The sequence below is a fragment of the Abramis brama genome, assembly GCF_963993115.1.
Source record: "Abramis brama genome assembly, chromosome: 5".
Lineage (NCBI taxonomy): Eukaryota > Metazoa > Chordata > Actinopteri > Cypriniformes > Leuciscidae > Abramis > Abramis brama.
Window position 1 is genome coordinate 41,885,938 of NC_139967.1, and position 18,950 is coordinate 41,904,887.

General features: G+C 37.1%; 1 protein-coding gene across 1 annotated transcript in view; it reads left to right on the forward strand.

The window, feature by feature from the left end:
• Positions 1-11,774: 11,774 nt before the first annotated feature.
• The window catches only part of tmem132e (transmembrane protein 132E), a 347,651-nt gene continuing 340,475 nt past the window's right edge, over positions 11,775-18,950 (forward strand). Inside the window, exon 1 of the mRNA XM_084113640.1 lies at positions 11,775-12,959. Coding sequence (XP_083969766.1) covers positions 12,902-12,959 — 58 coding nt within the window. The 5' untranslated portion in view covers positions 11,775-12,901. The remainder of the gene's footprint in view (positions 12,960-18,950) is intronic.

The following is an 18,950-nucleotide window of genomic DNA, read 5'->3' on the forward strand; positions in this document are numbered from 1 at the left end:
AGTTGATTGTTCTCTGAATGTATGTCAGTGTGGTTTTATTGCGTGCAATATGTTTACCCAACAGCTGTAACAAAAGATTGGTGATATTGTAATTTTAGTTTGGTGGACCATGTTCACAGAAATTATCTACTAGCCCTGTAGTCCTAGCTCTGCATATGCACACAATTATACAATATTACATCATTTATGATGCAGGAAAAAAAGAGCCACAGTAACGTCCCCGATTGCAGCAATTAAAGCAAACTTTAAGGGGAACTTGGCAACTCTAGACATTTCTTTGCTGATTTTCACTTTTGTCATCGCATGTTTTCTCAACGAGCTCCCCTTACAGCAGTGGGACGTATATTTCACAACACTGTCGTGAAAAAAACTCACTTGCGGCACCCTCCTCCCCCTTTCTACCACTGCTCATGTGCATTTGTTATTATCGGAGCCGGCCAACTTTATCGTGTGGAGCTATGTCTACCAAGGTGGGTAATCATACACAGTATCATATGGCGTGTGTGTTTATGTCGAAATGCCGTAAAGCAGTTTGTGTTTCACGCTCGTTCTCGCTTCTCACGAGAGTTCCTATTTCCAACTTACCGGGACGTTAGTCCCCATGTTGCAAGGTTGGTTTTCCACCTGGGAACGCTAGGGGGAGCGGGGAAAGTCACCATTTTCACCAGAACAGGTTTTTTAACCATCCAAATGATTTCTAAACGGTTTTATTAAGTTGAAATAGTTGCCAAGTTCCCCTTTAACTAAGGGACCATTTACATGACACAGTTTTCAACTAAAAACTGAAAACTTTTTATGCGTTTTGGCTGTTCATTTACACGACAATGGTCAGTCTGGTACATGTTCAGTCTGTAGGCGCATAGTGTTTCTTTGCCAAGTGACATCGCCAACTACTGGCCTGTTATGAATAATACAGCTTTTTTTTTTTTTTTTTTGGGGGCAAAAGTATCCATTTTTAGTACATCATTGTCTTGTAACCGTATCCTAAACAGGACATGATTATGACAGTCATATCATGATAAGTCAAACTTTCCTTGATCTTTTTAAACAAAAGACTTAAACGTACTATGAAAACATATTGTAACACAAAACCTCCTCCCCAGAACAGCAAATAGCATGTACTGAAACTAAACTGCAAAAGCTGAAAAATGTATAAAATGATTTTAAATAAGTGCAATAATAACAGTATTTTGGGGAAAATCTTATAATAATGTCTGCATTTGATACAGAGCTAGTACCCTTTTGCCCACAAATTCCTACCAAGAATTCTTTCATTTTGTTATGCATTTGTCTTTTTCTGCTACCTACTGTGAATATGATTAAAATAGCAGTGGGGAAAGCTGCTGTCTTTACACAGAAATGAATTGAATTATTATTATTATTATTATTTATTATTATTATTTTTTTTTTTACTTAAATCACAAGTAACAACAACAACAAAAAACGTCAAGGCATAGACAGCACATTTTCTGTCAGGGATACTCAGCTCGGTTAGAGAATTAACCAATGCAAACACTTACATTTCAGCTGAAAGCTGATAAGAGTAATACAGCCTTATGTTGAGGACTGAAATAAACTGGAGCAATTCTTTAAACTCTTTAGGGACCTGCTTCTTTATAATATTTCATGCAGAAAATAAGCAACAATTGGTTTCCTATGAAAAGGCAAAGTATTTTCACCTCATACCAATTTGTACCTTCTAACCTTAGTAAAATGATGCAATTCTGCAGCTAAAATTTATTTAGGTAAAAATGATTTACTGTTACAATAAAACTCGCACATAGGGTGAATATTGCTTTCAGCCCTGTATTAGTGAAGCTCTTTACCTGACTTACTAAAAGTATCATCCTTCTGAATTTATGGTTAGCAAGACGCTTTAAATATTAAAATATTTTTTGCAAGAGATAGAATCTCCCATCTCAAATTCTTTTCTGATGCCCAACAAGATGAAAATAATTCAAATGCATGACATCTAGGAAATGAAATGTTCATGTCTTGAGAATTGCTAGTGCACTCAAGTTAAAAAAATAAAAATAAAATAGGGCACAATGTATGGTGTTAATATGAAGGAATTTTCAATAACACTTTACAGTAAGGTCCAATTAGTTAATGCTAACAATGAGTAATACATTTGCTATAGTATTCATTGATCTCTGTTAATAAAAATTAAATTGTTCATTGTTAGTTCATGTAAGCTCAGGTCCATTAAATAGCCTAATATGAACAGATTTTGATTTTAATAATGCATTAGTAAATGTTGAGATTAACATTAAAGGTCCCATGGCATTAAAATTTCACTTTATGAGGTTTTTTAACATTAATATGAGTTCCCCTGGCCTGCCTATGGTCCCCCAGTGGCTAGAATGGCAATAGGTGTAAACCAAGCCCTGATCCTGCTCCGCCTTTGAGAAAATGAAAGCTCAGACGGGCCAATCTGGAATCTTCCCTTCATGTCGTCATACGGGGAAAGGTTACCTCCCCTTTCTCAGCTTTGCCTGCCCAACAAATTTGGCCCGCCCATGAGAAAATGAGCTACGACCGTGCGAGCGCGATATTGTTTTTCCTCGAGAGACATCTGGGCTCGCAAACGACTGGCTCATAGTGGCTGTAATTCTGCACCAAGGCTGAATTTCGGGAAAGAGACTTCAGATACAGTATTAGGGGACCACTAAGGCCTATATAAAAGCATCCAAAAAGCAGCATGTCATAGGAGATCTTTAACAAAGATCATTATTTTTCATTGTTAGCTCATGTTAACTAATGTAACTAATGTTAACAAATGGTGCCTTAGTGTTACAAGTGTTTTAACCATATTACCCGTGTTTTGTTTTAGGGTTAAAGGAAATGGGTAACACTTTTGTTAACATTAGTTACTGCATTAGGTAACATGAACTAACAATGCAGAACCTTTGCTAGTTAATAAAAATGTTTATATCTTAGTTCACAATCTTAGAGCATTAACTAATGTCAACAGATACAACTATTGACCTGAAAGTATTTAGTATTTGAAAAAAGAGATTAAACTTATAGATTAATAAATGCTATGGAAGTATGTTCATTCTTAGTGCATGCGTTAAATAATGTTGTTTACATTACGTTAACAAATGAAGCCTTATTGTAAAGTGTTTCAAGGAAATGTCTGTAAACAGATAATGTCCAGGCAGACAATTATCAGTACCTTTTCTGTTTTTCAAAAAAAAAAAAAAAAATTCCAGTGAGTCCTGATGAACAATCATATCAATGTGATCTAAAATATAATTAATTATGCATTTGAAATGTGTGACCTGGTAAATCCTAAAGACCTGCTGCTGAAAAAGAGGATGATAAGTTAAATAATGATGGATGGGTTAGTGGGTGCGTGGGGTGTGCGTTCACACCACACATCAATGCAGGCCGACTTACTAATAGATCAAGCTGGGATTCTTTGTAATCATTTGTGTCAAGTCACGGAAAGGCAGAACTGATAACTCACAACAGCAGTAGGCTTAATTAATACAATCATTGTTTATAAAAGAGGTCGTTTTAAAGCATTAAAGCTAATCGCGCATGCTGTTAGCATTAGGAAAACCAATGGAGACTAAACCTAAGCCAATAGATATATTTTTCTAAATACACAGGGACATGTGGTATTTATTTACATAATTTCTTATGCAGAAAAGTCAATGTGATAGTGGAGCTGTAGGTTGCCAGATCTCTATTCATTTAATATACAGTACTTAAATAATTCAAAACCACTGACCGTGTTTGTCCCTTAAGACTTAACCAAAATATTCACTGTAAATGCTTTAGGGAAGAACAATTTAGGGAAGACATATAGATAATGTAAATTATTCAAAACATGTATTTTTATTATATATCCATTTTCCAAAACGTTTGTCCTGTGTAGGGTTGGATCAATCCATCACCATGCCAACATGGGGACAACATGCAAACTCCTCCCATTATTATATATTATACAATAAATAATAAATACACTCACTGGCCTCTTTATTAGGAACACCTTGCTAGTACCAGGTTGGACCCACTTCTGCCAGTAGAACTGCCTTAATTCTTCATGGCATAGATTCAACAAGATGTTGGAAACATTCCTCAGAGATTTTGGCCCATATTGACATGATAGCATCACTCAGTTGCTGCAGATTTGTCAGCTACACATCCATCATGCGAATCTCCGTTCCACCGCATCCCAAAGGTGCTCTATTGGAATGAGATCTTGTGACTGTGGAGGCCATTTGAGTCTATTGAACTCATTGTCATGTTCAAGAAACCAGTTTGAGATTTTTTGAGCTTTGTGCCATGGTGCGTTATCCTGCTCGAAGTAGCCATCAGTAGATGGTACACTGTGGTCATAAAGGGATGGACATGGTCAGCACCAATACTCTGTGGTGTTTAAACGATGCTCAATTGGTACTAAAGGGCCCAAAGTGTGCCAGGAAAATATTCCCACACCATTACACCACCACCAGCAGCCTGAACCGTTGATACAAGGCAGGATAGATCCATGCTTTTATGGCGTTTACTCCAAATTCTAACCCTACAGAATGTCGCGGCAGAAATTAAGACTCATAAGACCAGGCAACGTTTTTCCAATCTTCTGTTGTCCAATTTTGGTGAGCCCATGTGAATAGTACCGTCAGTTTACTGGTCTTACAGGCTGCTGTAGCATCTGCCTAAAGGTTCGAAGTGTTGTGCGTTCAGAAACGCTCCGGTTGTAATGAGTGGTTATTTGAGTTACTGTTGCCTTTCTATCAGCTTGAACCAGTCTGGCCATTCTCCTCTGACCTCTGGCATCAACAAGGCATTTTTACCTACAGAACTGCTGCTCATTTTCTCTTTTTCAGACCATTCTCTGTTAACCCTAGAGATGCTTATGCGTGACAATCCAAGTAGATCAGCAGTTTCTGAAATACTGTAGTCAGACCAGCCCATCTGGCACCAACAACCATGCCATGTTCACTTAAATCACTTCCCCATTCTGATGCTCAGTTTGAACTTCAGCAGATCTTCTTTACCATGTCAGATCATTGCTGCCATGTGATTGGCTGATTAGATATTTGCGTTTACAAGCAGTTGAACAGGTGTACCTAATAAAGTGGCCGGTGAGTAAATCATTTAATTCATAATTATAATGCATCATTTATAAAATATAATTCATTTATTTTTACTAGTAATGTCCCAGCATCAAAAGTAGGTGGAAGCTACAAAAAATTCTGGTAACTATATAAATAGGATCCACTGACTGAGTTATACAAATTATTTTTGGAAGCTGCTGAGTGAGAGAAAATGCTACGTCTTATACGCATATACGAAACTAATATTATTCAAGAACAAAAACAGAATTCCCTGGGTCCCGGGGCCATTGTAGCCTACATTGAAGACAAAAGGATGTGATGTGGGCTAAGCATATGCATAACACATTACTTTAGTGTTTATATCTTTTGACCTAAAATGCTATGCTAACTGAAACAATATTTGCTGCCTTGCAGAATACATGCTTTTGAACAAGAACCTTTAGTTGAATCTTGCCAAAAGCTTTTTTATTTTATTTTGTTATTTTGTTTATTTAGTTTCATAATTTATTTTGATTGGGAATTGAGAAAAATGCATCACTTAATTTTTTGACAGCTTATGCAAGAAATCATTTAAAAAAATCTCAGTCAGTGTATGATTCATCAACTTTTCATCCTCAATCAGGTTTGATTTCCAATGGTTGCTTGCGATTATTAATAGATGCTTGTGCTGATCAGCAGGACACCCAATAGACTATTTCATACATTTTTCTTCTAATTCAGGGCAAATCTCTTGAATGATTGTGATCTTTAACATTCTCAGCACAAATAAAGGAAATGAAGAGAAAAAAAGATGTTTTAAATGATTGATCAGATGTGATTTATGAACCTCGCTCAGAGAGTAAAGGACTATTATGCTTTTTTACATTTTCAAAGAGGTTGCACACTGTTTCTGAACTCCCTGAAATGCCTCGATTGTAGACACTTTTGGGGCTGCGTTTAAACTTCACTTTTAGACATACAGTACACACAAAATAAGTTTATTTGGACAGAACCTCGCTCGATCCCTAGATTTTGACTAAGGGACTGAGTCTACTCAACACGTACACTTCAGGCAGATCCATAGACCACAATGCAACATGATTGTGATGTCACAGCAGGCCGTGCTTAATATACCCCAACCCCACACAACTGTAGTGTATGATATTGGAGTTATTTTGACTTTCAACCACATGTAATACTTGTAGCTACCTTAAGCTGACTGTTTCTTAACACAGTTATAGTTTATTGTACTGTTATCATTTTCGTTTGTGTTTTCTAATATTTTATGTTTAATATAAATATATTATTATATTTATAATTATTATTTGTTTATATTTAATGTTAGGGGTTAACAGTTTAGGACCCAAGGACCAGATGTTTGAAAGAAGACCTGGAGTCAGAATTATAAAAAATTGAAGAAAAGTTTTACTGAAGATAGTTTGCAGTTTCATCAGCAGAAGTCAGCTTCAAGACTCACACAGGAGTTCGTAGGCCGCCCCACTTACAGTTACAAAGATCACAGCAGTTATACCATTTATTTTAGTTATACCAAGGTCTAAGCTACGTCATTGCTTGCAGGTTGAATGATTCTCATTGGCTAAGAAATAGATAAACATAGTAATTTTCCACACAGATACAGATAGACAGAAGCATATCTCCATAGATTATGCAGCTGACACTCGGACCCTGAAGTCAGGCACGTCGTGACCTTCCAGGTCGCCAATTTGGGTTGCTGGGTGCCAGCATGTCTCGAACAACAATGCCAGTGGTTCCTGAACCTATAACCAAGAAGACTAACACACACACACCAACACACAGCCATTTCCAAGGTTGGATTTGGCCAGGCTCTAACTATAAACAGGAGTCTCGTCTCAAAACATCAAGATAATGCGTTCTTTCTCTCAAGGATAGGAAACTTTAGTCTAAATGGAAAGTAAGGCTTTAACTGAGAAATGGTCCCTTAAACTATTGGCTTCAATGACCCCTATATGTTTTAACACGTTGAAGACCTTTCTCAAACACAAAACCAGTCCCTATTTCATTTCTGGAAGCCGGGATAAATAGGCAAGCATTGTTACTGCATTCAAATATCAAATACTGACATTAAAGAATACATGAAAAGAACCAGAGAAGTCATTCAACTCATTTCATATTTAGAAGGAAAAATATTGATTAATACCTTGATTATAATCACTCATTACATATACATTGAAGCAGCAGTGGATTCCAATCCACCCCCTTCATTAAAAAAAAAATGACAGCCCAAGCATGCATACATACAGACCTATAGAATGGTGTTAAAGAAAGTCATAAGGAAAAAAACTAAATAATAGATGAGGCTCCATTGCGGATTCCAAGTGATCAAGGCCATAGGGTGTTCCATTTAAACATATTGCAAAGGTTTCGCCAGCAGTGGGCACTGAAACGTAAGCAATGACATACAGCTGAGTGAACAAGATGGAGGGAAGTAAGAGAAGGAAGGGCATAAAAAAGACTTAAAGGCCCCCTGAAATCTAAATTTAAAGCAGGGCTCAGTAGTTTCGGGATTTCTTCGTTGTATTCTCACTTTTTGCTGGCAGGTTTCTCTCTAGAGCTCCCCCACAGCTTCGGAATAGATATTTGACAACACTGTTGTAAAAACTCGTTGGCGATTCTCAGACACCAGAGGCTAGTAGATCAACGACATCAAAGCAGATGGGACATTCTTTAAAACGTCTTCTTCATTCGGGTTCGAACAGCGTGAGGGAGCGCAATAATGACAGCATTTTAGCAGATTTCTTTTGGCCGTAAAGCAATTCGTTACATCGCGAGACCTGATATCACGCGATACTTCCTGACGCGGCGGCCGGCGGCCCGCCGGCTCAAAGTTGCAAGTGCGGATTTTCCGCTCATGGGCACCAGGGGGGTGCGAAACGACCACCATTAAACCCGAAATAAGTAATATAACCATTCCAGTGACTCCGAAGCTGTTCAGTTAAGGTTAAAAAGTTACTTAGTTCACCTTTAAGTTTTTTAGCTTTTAGTATGAACATATACATACCTCTCTCGTCGTCGACGACGACGACTTACACTTACAATTGATTGGTTGGGTCCTTACAAGCGCTTCGTGAGGCACACTAGCACACACACGCAAGGTCTCTCGCTCCCTCTCTCTTCACGTTCTTCTCCCGGTAGATGTAGAATCCACAGCTAGATCAATGAGTATAGAAGCCCTATGATTACAACGAACGACCATCATTTGAAGTGTCACACAGTGAAATTATCGTACATTATAGGATTTTTTGTCATTATTGATCGTACATCGTACAGAGGTCAAAATTATCGTACAAATACGATAATTATCATACGTCTGGCAACACTGGTCAATGGAATGCTAACAGCAGGTGATGGTCTGCTAATCAATGGCGGCGCCCGGGGAAGCTTCAGTTTTTTTCTGAAAGATTACCCCCTTGGTTATGGTAAGGTTATGGTAAGGGGCGTGGCATTTCAAAAACGCGCTCGAAGCAGCTGACCAATCACAACACACTGGTCCAGCCGACCAGTCAGAGCACATCATGCTTTCCGGAAGGAGGGGCTTCATAGAAGCAGGAACTAAACAGAGCGTTACTGACTGAGAAGTACGGAGCTCCGCACATGACATGCAATCATTTTTTTTTATCATGTGCACGATTTACTAATTCGTTTCCTCAATTTACTAAATCGTGCGGACGATTTACTAATTTGTTCTTTCTATTTATATATTGTCCGCACGATAGAGCAAATCAAGGGAACAAAATAGTAAATCGTGCGCATGATTTATAAATCGAGGGACGAATTAGTAAATCTTGCGCACGATTTAACCTACTATTTTTTTCCTGCATGTCATGTGAGGGGCTCTGTAGGGAAGAGAGGTGCTGCAACAATTTAAAATATGTGAAAAAATAAGGTGTTTTTTGACCATTCAACCATTACATCTATTCCAGCAGGCCCCAAAAACAAAACCAATACTTTGTAAAAGGGCAAAATAGGTCCTATTTAGCGGTCAGAAGTGTTCATAAAGTGCTCAAAGCAATACAAAATAGTCAGTGGCACAGTGATGTGTTAAATGCTGCTAGAGCTGATGCTGACAGCTTGGCACTATTTTGCTTGGCTCATTAATACATTACACCATAATGTCTCTGCAAGGAAAGAGAGTTGTCTTCTTTATGTGTTTGTAAACCACAAAAGACCAGCTACATGTTATTTTATTTATTTATTTACAAAAGGGACAGTGTACATGAATCAACATTCGTGAATGTAAATGTACCCAAATTAGCCCGAAGGCTAGTTTTCATCGGTAGTCCCTTTGCCAGATGTTATTAGGCTTAAAACTAGAGAAAAGGGTAAAACATTACAATTAACATTAACAATAATAGAACTAGAACTTGTAAACAACTCTGTAAAATACAATTAAACATATTATACAAAAAGACGATATATATATATATATATATATATATATATATATATATATATATATATATATATATATATACAGTATATATATATATATATACACACAATAAAAAAGAAAGATAAAAAAAGACATTGTTATGAGTTAAATATTACTAATTATAATGAAATTATTAATAATAATAATAATAGAGGAAGCAGCATGTTCACATTGTTGATTATGAAGAAGCCATTTCTTAAAATGATGCTTAAAGGATTTAAATGATGAGCATTCTCTGTTACCTTCAACAAACTATTTCAAGTTTCTGAAGTGACGTCCATCATTTGCTTTTGACCCTGTGGCAAGACAAGCAGATGAAGGACGCTCATGTTATGGTGTAACCTTAGATCTAAATGGCTAGGACAAATGAAGGTATAACAAAGTTAATATCTGAGATATGAATCAATGTAAGTACTCTAAAATCCGGTCCTAGGGCCATTACCATGAGGTTCCAGTGTGTACTACAAGGGGACCGTGCCATATAGGAAGATTATCCCTATTGCGCAAGAACCGATATCCTTCTGTGTGCAGTCTTGCATTGTACACAAAGCCATCAGTAGTACATTAAACAAAACATCACGGGACACTGGGCGCAAAAGCACTTCCGAGCAATAAATGGTTAAAATGAAGAAATCTTAATATGTTTTCCGTATCATAAACTGTGTAGTTAATGTGTATGAGTATACATTTAGCATGCTACTCTCAGAGGAAGAAAATGAGAATTGTTTTATTACAGCGGCTATATTATGCACTGTCAAATAGCATTCCAATTTTTTTTCTTTTATGGTCTGTACATATGAAATTGTGATGTGCATTATATTATTTGTATTATGCATACGCACAAATCATATGCAAATTGCTGAAATGAAATGCTCTAGCCATTAAAGCACTGTGTTTATTTATTATGCCATTAAACTTTCCAAAATGAACACAAATAAAACCAGCTGTCAGGGTGTGTGTTCCCTACAATCAGGGAAAATATTGTTTAAAAGAATGAAAGGTCCAACAGGATGTATAAAAGTATCAAAATCATGGCAATGGTGTTTATATAGGACTGTCCTGCCATGTGAACCTGACAAGCTGTTATATAAAATATAGGCTACACGACCTTAATGATGTGGCCCGCCAGGAGATGTCACTGTCGTGTGACACCTCAAAAGCAACGTCAACTTTCTAAAATACAGTTACTTGTGAAATTTTCATTTGTGTATTGCACACACTTCTGGGTGATATGTTGTTGATTAAGATGTTTTGTTTTAAAATTAAAAATTGGCTTAATAACATTGTTGTTTTTATTCCTGCAACCAAAATACATTAACTCTCCTCTGTTTACTCTGCACCTTTACTAACTGTAATAATAATATTTTATATATATATATATATATATATATATATATATATATATATATATATAGGCTACAATTTTTCAGTTACAATTTCATTTACAAGTTTACAAAACAAGAAATGTCATGACTGACCATGTTCTTTCACTGGATGATTGCACAAACTAATATAGACCTACATTTGCTACAATTTTGAGAGTGACTAAAACACACACTGCCTGTAATGTTGATAGATATTAGTCTATGTTTTATGTATGTATATTTCTGTCTTAAATTGTCCTGTTTTTTTTATTTAATTAAAATGTTTGCTATATTTTTACCCTTTTTAGTTAAACTGTTTAAAATAAGTTTTGATCGTGACAATATTTAAAATGTCTACCACCCATCATATTTACACACTCTGAAAAAAAAAAAGTAGCCTACAAACACTGTCAGTGGGATGATACCCCTTCGAAAGGTGCTAATATGTAAAAAATTAAGGTACTAATATGCACCCTTAAAGGGTAAGTACAAAAAAGGTATGTGTATCTTTTGAAAGGGTACATTTCTAGTGACAGCTTTTGTACCTTTTCTTCTAAGAGATAATTAATGGATTTTATAAACTAGGCCTACTCTTATTTGTTGCAGACATATATGCAAATATTGTATCAAAGTATGATACCGCAAAAAAAAAAGCCTCCTGGTCTCTCCTAAAAAATAAATGTGAAAAAAAAAAAAATCCATTGAAAAATATTGGGATCACAAAAATCTCTGAAGAAAAGCATTTCTCTTACAGTAATGGGAATCCGGAGCTGAACTTTGGGTTGATCATCGTCTCATCATATTTCTTTTGATCTTGGGATGAAATGTGACCCTGTCATGCTTTTGTGACATGCACATGACGGACGCGTGGAAACGTCAGAGCGGTCTGATTGTAAAGTGTCACGTGACCGCTGTGAACTGAAGTGATTTGAAGGGTTCAGAGATTCACCAGCTACTTCAAACAAGTCCAGCGGAACGCAAAGCCTACTTTACGCCACAGCTCGAGTGTTGAAACGCAAAGTTAAGTTGTGTGACCTAAGGAGGGGTGGTCTTGAATAAATCTCTACTCTGACCAGCTCAACAGTGAAGCCGAACCTCTATATACAGACCGGAGCGCTGCATTGTTAAGAATAATTTAGCCGTTATTTTTTCGCAAGTCCTCGGAAAGTAACCTCGGAAAAATAGGTTTGATACGCTACAGACTGTGATACCAACAGAAAGGTTTATCATAATGTATCGTTAATAGTTTACCGGGAAAGGGTGTGCTGGACTTCAGTTCCTCCTGAGAAGAATTTCAAGTCATCTTTCGGACTTCATCCAGGAAGAAAACACTTTTTTCATCGGAGCGGACAAGTAAACGTTTATTTCCATGCATCGTTGGGCGACGATCTTGTTCAACATCGCATAACTTCAGGTTAAATATACATCGAAAAATCGGATCTCATCCATAACATAGACTGGTACAATTTGATGTCAAGGTTACTATAGGAAATTCTATATTGCCATCCAACACAAACGCATCGTGTATCAGTTGTTTTGTGCGATGCTTTTGTAGATTATTAAACTAACAAGCTCGTGGACGACACTGGTATTGTGCTGTTGCGATACCATTTCTGGCGTTTCATGCTTTCACGGGATTATAGTTTGAATTAAAATCTCTGGATGGACGAAAACGACTATATTCCGTGCCGTGTGGATTACTGAGAGAGAGAGATACGCGTGGGAATCGAGACACCTGAGCCGGATACCTGTAACTTTTCTCTCTCTGTCGAAAGCTCCTCATCGTGCATGAGATTGGGCTTTCTGTCTGTCGCTGGTTGACACGGTCTTTTTTTATTTAACTCCTTCTGGTCTGGTATAATGGACGTGATAGCTCTAGATAAAGTTCACCAGCATCACAATCCAACAGATTCTCGCTGGGAATTCGTCGCTGGACTGTAGACGTCGGTCGGGAGATATTTTGGAGGAGTGCTGTTGTTTATCATCACAAACGGGATTTATTCGTGGAAACTACGATGTCCGTTTTACGCTCTTGGATGGAAACTCTGTTGCTGTATATGTTAATTTCAGATGGTAAGTCTGCTATATGCACGCTTGTTTTTTTTGTTTTGTTTTGTTTTGTTTTTTCAAATAGGCTACCATACTTGCTTGATGATATTTGGATGTTGTGAATGACTGCAGCGGATTTTATCCTATATGTTTGAGGTGCAGTGGGTTTTATAAGTCTTAATTGGTCATTCAACACACATATAAAGCGCAGAGCTGAGAGATTAAACCGTTTTTAACGCTTCAAGTTCTTGTTTGTTGCTGTCTCCAGCCTTGGTGGGCAACGTAAGCTTCAAGTGCGGCTTTTTTACATCATTTAATGCTTTTTTCCCCCTTTTTTTTTTAAACACAGCAAACACTTATTATTCTAGCATAGCAACTGCCCGCAAGGTGGGAGCACGACTAAAGCTTGAGGCCAACCGTGACAAAAAAGAAAAGAAAAGAAAAAGCCCCTTTTTTTAAAACAACAATGTGAAATCAGTTTTTGAGCCTGCTCTGTCGAAATGACTTTTTCTTATTCTAGCGTTGGGATGTAAAAGAAGGTTATGAATTAGGGAATGGAGAGTCTATTTAAGACTAAACCCCCAAAAGTAGTCAAAACAAAATATGTGGTGTTGAGTGACTTGAAAAGTATAATAAACCCAATTCTATGTAGGCTAGGTATTCTAAGATAAAAAAGATTATGAATCATGAAAGTTAGGGGTTAGTTCACCCAAAAATCAAAATGATCCCATAATTTTCTCACCCTCAAGCCATCCTAGGAACATACGACTTTTTTCTTTCAGCCTCACACAATCGTAATTATATTAAAAATATGAGGAGTGGGAGTAGGCTAATAGTAGTGAATGGTACCTTGTTTTTTGAAGCCTAAAAACTGCATCCATCCATCCATCATAAAAGTAATCCATATGGCTCCAGGGGGTTAATAAAGGCCTTCTGAAGCAAAGCGATGCATTTTTGTAAGAAAAATATCCATAATTATAACTTTATAAACTGTAATCACTAGCTTCCAGTGATGTCCATCCGCGCGTTCACAAGAGAGTCAGAGGAAGAGTGACCTCTGACCCAACATATTACATAGGATGTAGGAGTAGCGTAAGATAGTTGAGAATAGACGCATTTTGCGGTTCAAATAAATAGGGCTGGACAACAAACTCAAGCTCCTCTGACATTTCTCATAAAAAATTCTCATTTTAGATTTTTTATTTGTGATTGGTGTTTTGTTTTGCTCTATCCTCTGTGTTCGTCAATACGTCATACGTCGGGTCAGAGGTCACTCTTCGGCCTGAGCGCGACTCGCGTACGGCCGTTACCTGAAGCCAGTCATTATAGTTTATAAAGTTATAATTATGGATATTTTTCTTACAAAAACACATACCTTCGCTTCAGAAGGATCCCTTATGATGGATGGATGCGCTTTTTTGGGCTTAAAAAAAAGAGGTAGGCTACCATTCACTCCCATTTTAAAGCCTGAAAGAGCCAGGATATTTTTAATATAACTCAGATTGTGTTTGGCTGAAATAATAGTCATATACACCTAGGGTGGCTTAAGGGTGAGTAAATTATGTGATAATTTTCATTTTTGAGTGAATTAACCCATGTTTGATTGCATATTTTTTTTAGGTGGCGCAAAAAAAGAGTTTCTTTCATATACTGTAAATCAGATCGCTTTAAATGTCTGGCAAAACACCTGTCTTTTTTTTCTTTTTTTTTTGAGCAACGAAAAGATTTTAAAGTTTTAAATGTATTTAAAAGTGTTCCTTCTATTGAGAGGTTCAGTGTTGCATTACTAAATTTACAGGGGACTTGCGGGTGGGACAAGTTTGGATTATTAGCCAATATTTTCTAATTATCTGATGCTTGTTTACAAGAAATCGGCACCTGTTCAAGTTCATTTCAGATTTGCTCCCTCTGCAATTTTCAAATGAATACGATAACAAATGAGACTGTACTTATCTAATTGCCAGTCTGCATTCATATAAATACATTTATCTCTCTTTTTTTAAATAATTTTTTTGATCAGCTATCACAGCTGTGTCTCTCATTGTTTAATTGACAGCTTTGACTGATTTGTATCTCATCAAGAGGAATCCTTTTGAAACACGAAACAAGTCATTATAGGCTATTTTAGAGTCAGAACCATATTATGGCATCATGGTATGACTAAGATTATTACATTGACAGTCATCAGTACAGAAGTACAGAAATTTCTTTGCAATATTCCTTTGAGGTCTAATCCCATCCCTTATCTTCCTTTCATGAAACCATAAGAACAAAGGCAACATCATTTGGGAGTCATCAAAGTTCTGAGGGTCCGTTATGTGACTTGACTATAATCTATGGTATTTGACAGAAACTTGGATATGAGGAACACCAGAAAGGGAGTTTCGTTTGTAGAAATGTTTTGATTTTTTAAGTTATGAGTTATGCCATGGGAATTGTTAGTTGATTTAAATTTGATCAACTTGCTTGCGCATTTCACTCTTCCATGATTCATACCTTGAACATACAGTATAGAAGGCAGGAGCGATGGAAGGTCAGATGTGCTCATAATGTCATCTGTCAGGCACTGTCCAATACAATTGCGCATGTTTTGACAACAATGCCATTCAGTCATGCGTTTGCATCTGTAATCCAGACAGCCTTCGTCTGCGGTTGTTACTGATGTACTTGGGCACTAAATTGGGCCAGCGCAAGTGTGTCTCCTCCGCTTCCAGTTACAGACGTGACAGACAGGAACCAGGCATTAAGATCAAGGAAAACATCAACAAACCTGAGACGTGCCGTGAGCTCTCTAGGAATGTCTTGTTTGTTAATCCACAGTGTTGCACCTGTGCGGAGAGCCCTGGTTCGGTTTCAGAGCGGCTTCCTTGTGAAACCAAATCATCTGGAAAGAAATAGCTTTGTTTTGTTCTCTTGTTTTATTTAGTAGGCCTGGGAAGTAGCATCGGTGGAGCTTCAGTGCCTTGATTGTTGGACCCCTGTGCTGCTTCTCATCCTTATGACAAACTAACCTGAAATTATTTTCGTCAACTCTTCTAATTGAATCCTGATTATGATATGACTCCTCTTTCATGGTCTTAAATGTTTTAAAAGTTTTATGTATTAACATACACTGAGCAGAACAAAGAAAAAGGCTCAGAATTGTGTCGTCGTGAATGCTGCATTTGCGAAATTTAAAGGGATAATGTCAAAATCTGTCATAATTCATTCACTCTCATGTCATTTAAATCCAAACTTTTTTGATTTTCTGGTAACACTTTACAATAAGGTTTGTTAGTTAACTACATTAGTTAACATGAACTAATAATGAACTGCATGTATAGCACTTATGAATCTTTGTTAATGTTAATTTCAACATTTACTAATACTTTATTGCAATCTTGTTAACATTAGTTAATGCACTGTGAACTAACATTGAACAGTTGTATTTTTATTAACTAACGCTAACAAATACAGTAACAAATGGATTGCTCATGGTTGGTTCATGTTAGTTAATATGTTAACTAATGAACCTTATTGTAAAGTGTTACCAATTTTCTTTCTTCTGCAAAACACAAATATTGTGAATGAATACATTTTGTGTGTGTGTCCATTCATTGAAATTCAACTGGGTTGAATGTTGTTTTTCACAGACAGGGCTTAGGCTAGATTAAGCCAGTAGTAGGCCTCAGATCAGTTAGGATCTTTTATGAACGTGACTTAGATGAAAAAAAAAATCACTGGTTGCATCTTGACACAAAACAATGGCACTGACATGTTTTAAGATATGTCAGTGCAGGTTGCTTTCAGTTAAACCAGCTCAAACATGCATTTTAGTCTGGAACTGAACCTTGTCTGTGAAACTGGGCCTAAATATTCAACTTATTTCAAAGGTTCAAAGTTAACAGCTCTCGAAAGTTATTCTAAAATGGATTTCTAAGTCACAGCAGAAGTATAAATCCTGGTAGATAATCGCCAGTCATTTTTGAGTAATTTCTTTGAACGGATGTATTTTTGAGACCGTTACCTGTCCAGTTCCTTTTTGGTGGGTTTGAAAGATTTAGATATGTGCAAAATTTAGGTGCACCCACCTTTTGCCGATTTTTGGAATGCCGGACCACTTGAACACTCCTTTAGGAATGCAAGGATAGTGCCCGTTTGTTATCAATTGGCCCTGCTTTTTTATCTGTTGCTTTATATGAAGTCCTTGAAAAACTTGACAGAATTTGCACAGGTTCACCTGGTAGCCTACTAATGAGATTTCTTAATGGGATTTAGGTCTGTGTGACATTTGTAAACTCAAGCAACCTAATTACCATAAGAATACGGTCTATTTGAACCGGAACAAACGTGAAAAAAAAAAAAAAGGTGAAAGTTTTAAATTGAAGCAGGATGTTTTTGTAGAGTAGTTATTTTTGTCTTTCCTGGTAAAAGAATATTTAATTTCATCATGTCTTGGCTTACACGTACACCCACTATAATCTGTGGCACAGCATGTCAAATCATTGATTAATGCAGTAATAGCATTAGCTGGCACCAACAGCGACACTACAAAACGTTGTTCCTTGAGTTGCAGTAAAAGACAGCTTTGTGAAGTGGTGGTTTCTACAGATATGGGATGACTGAAGACCTCCCGCACTGGCCCTGAAGGCACTATGGCCTTCCTTCTGAAAGCACACAACTTGTTTACATTCACTGCACATTGCCCTTTAAAAGAAAGATCTCCTCCAATCACAAGCACCGTGATCAATAACTGCACCAGGATAGCAACATCCTTTAAAATGTTCTTTTATTTATTCAGAGGGTGGGCCTAATAGTATGAGATGGCTTGCACGTTACCATCATTAAAACATCCTCTTTGAGTTTGAAGTTGACCCTTTGTCACGCGAGATAAATTGCCTCTCCCCAGGCAACCCGCCTGACCCATCTGTCAACCAATCAGGGAAAGAGACACCGCTTGTATCCTCCAGACTCTTTAGTTTGGTACCTACTGTGTCCATTCATCACTTATATCCTTCACTGTCATCATATACAGTCATCATATAGCGATAGCTCTGAGAATCATGACCAGACACCTCTCCCAGACAGCAGGGATGAGGAAAAATCACAAATGGACATGGACAACATTTGCGCCATCCCTACATTTTGTTTTCAGCGTGTTTTTTTTGGGGGGTGAACGGCTGACTGTATCGTGCTCTTGCTTTAATAAGACTGCATCTATGATTAAAGGGCTGACTCGGGAGACTGTAACCTGTATTTCCCAGTCTTGTTTCTTTCCCGTCGTTGTATGCCTGCCAGCTGCACAGGATTAGTGTCTTGACAAAAGGAATGCTTATTAATAAGGAAATTGTCTGTAGCTGCAGGAAAATGAAGTAGATGTGAGATGCATATTTTGTTAGTCTGAAAAACCTCTGTGAGGCTATTAATTAGCCGACTAGGAGCATTTGCTAGGACAGAAACAAATAGATTAGCTGGGAAAATGCCTCTTGCCTTTTCGAGTAGAATTATCATTATCGCATCTACTTTCAAAGGCCTTAGCTGTGACGGTAGAAATGTGCCAACAGGAACAGACTTTGCAGTAGCGCTTAAATGGATGTTTTTGCGCGGCTGTCGGTGGGCAGGACTGATTTACGTTATTTACGTATGAGAGCAGCAAAGAAATGTGGAGTAATTCAAAAATACATGACACAGTTAGACCAAAACAAGTCAAAAAAGAGGAAGAAATCGTGTTGTTAGTCGCAGTGTGAAGCAGAGTTTTGTTTATAGTTGCTGAGCAAACTTGCACAATCACATCCACATTAATACAGTTTTTTTTTTATAATATATATATATATATTATATTTTTTGTCTAATGTCGCAGAATGTGATGCTGTTTTTGCACTGATGCCAGACTGATCATTCATTTGTTTTGAATAATCCGATTTTTTTTATTATTTAAAATTATTTAATAATAAATGTGGCACTGTAAATTTTTGGGTAATTCAGTCAATTCAATTAAATTATATTTATTATATAAACCAATTTTACACATCTTTA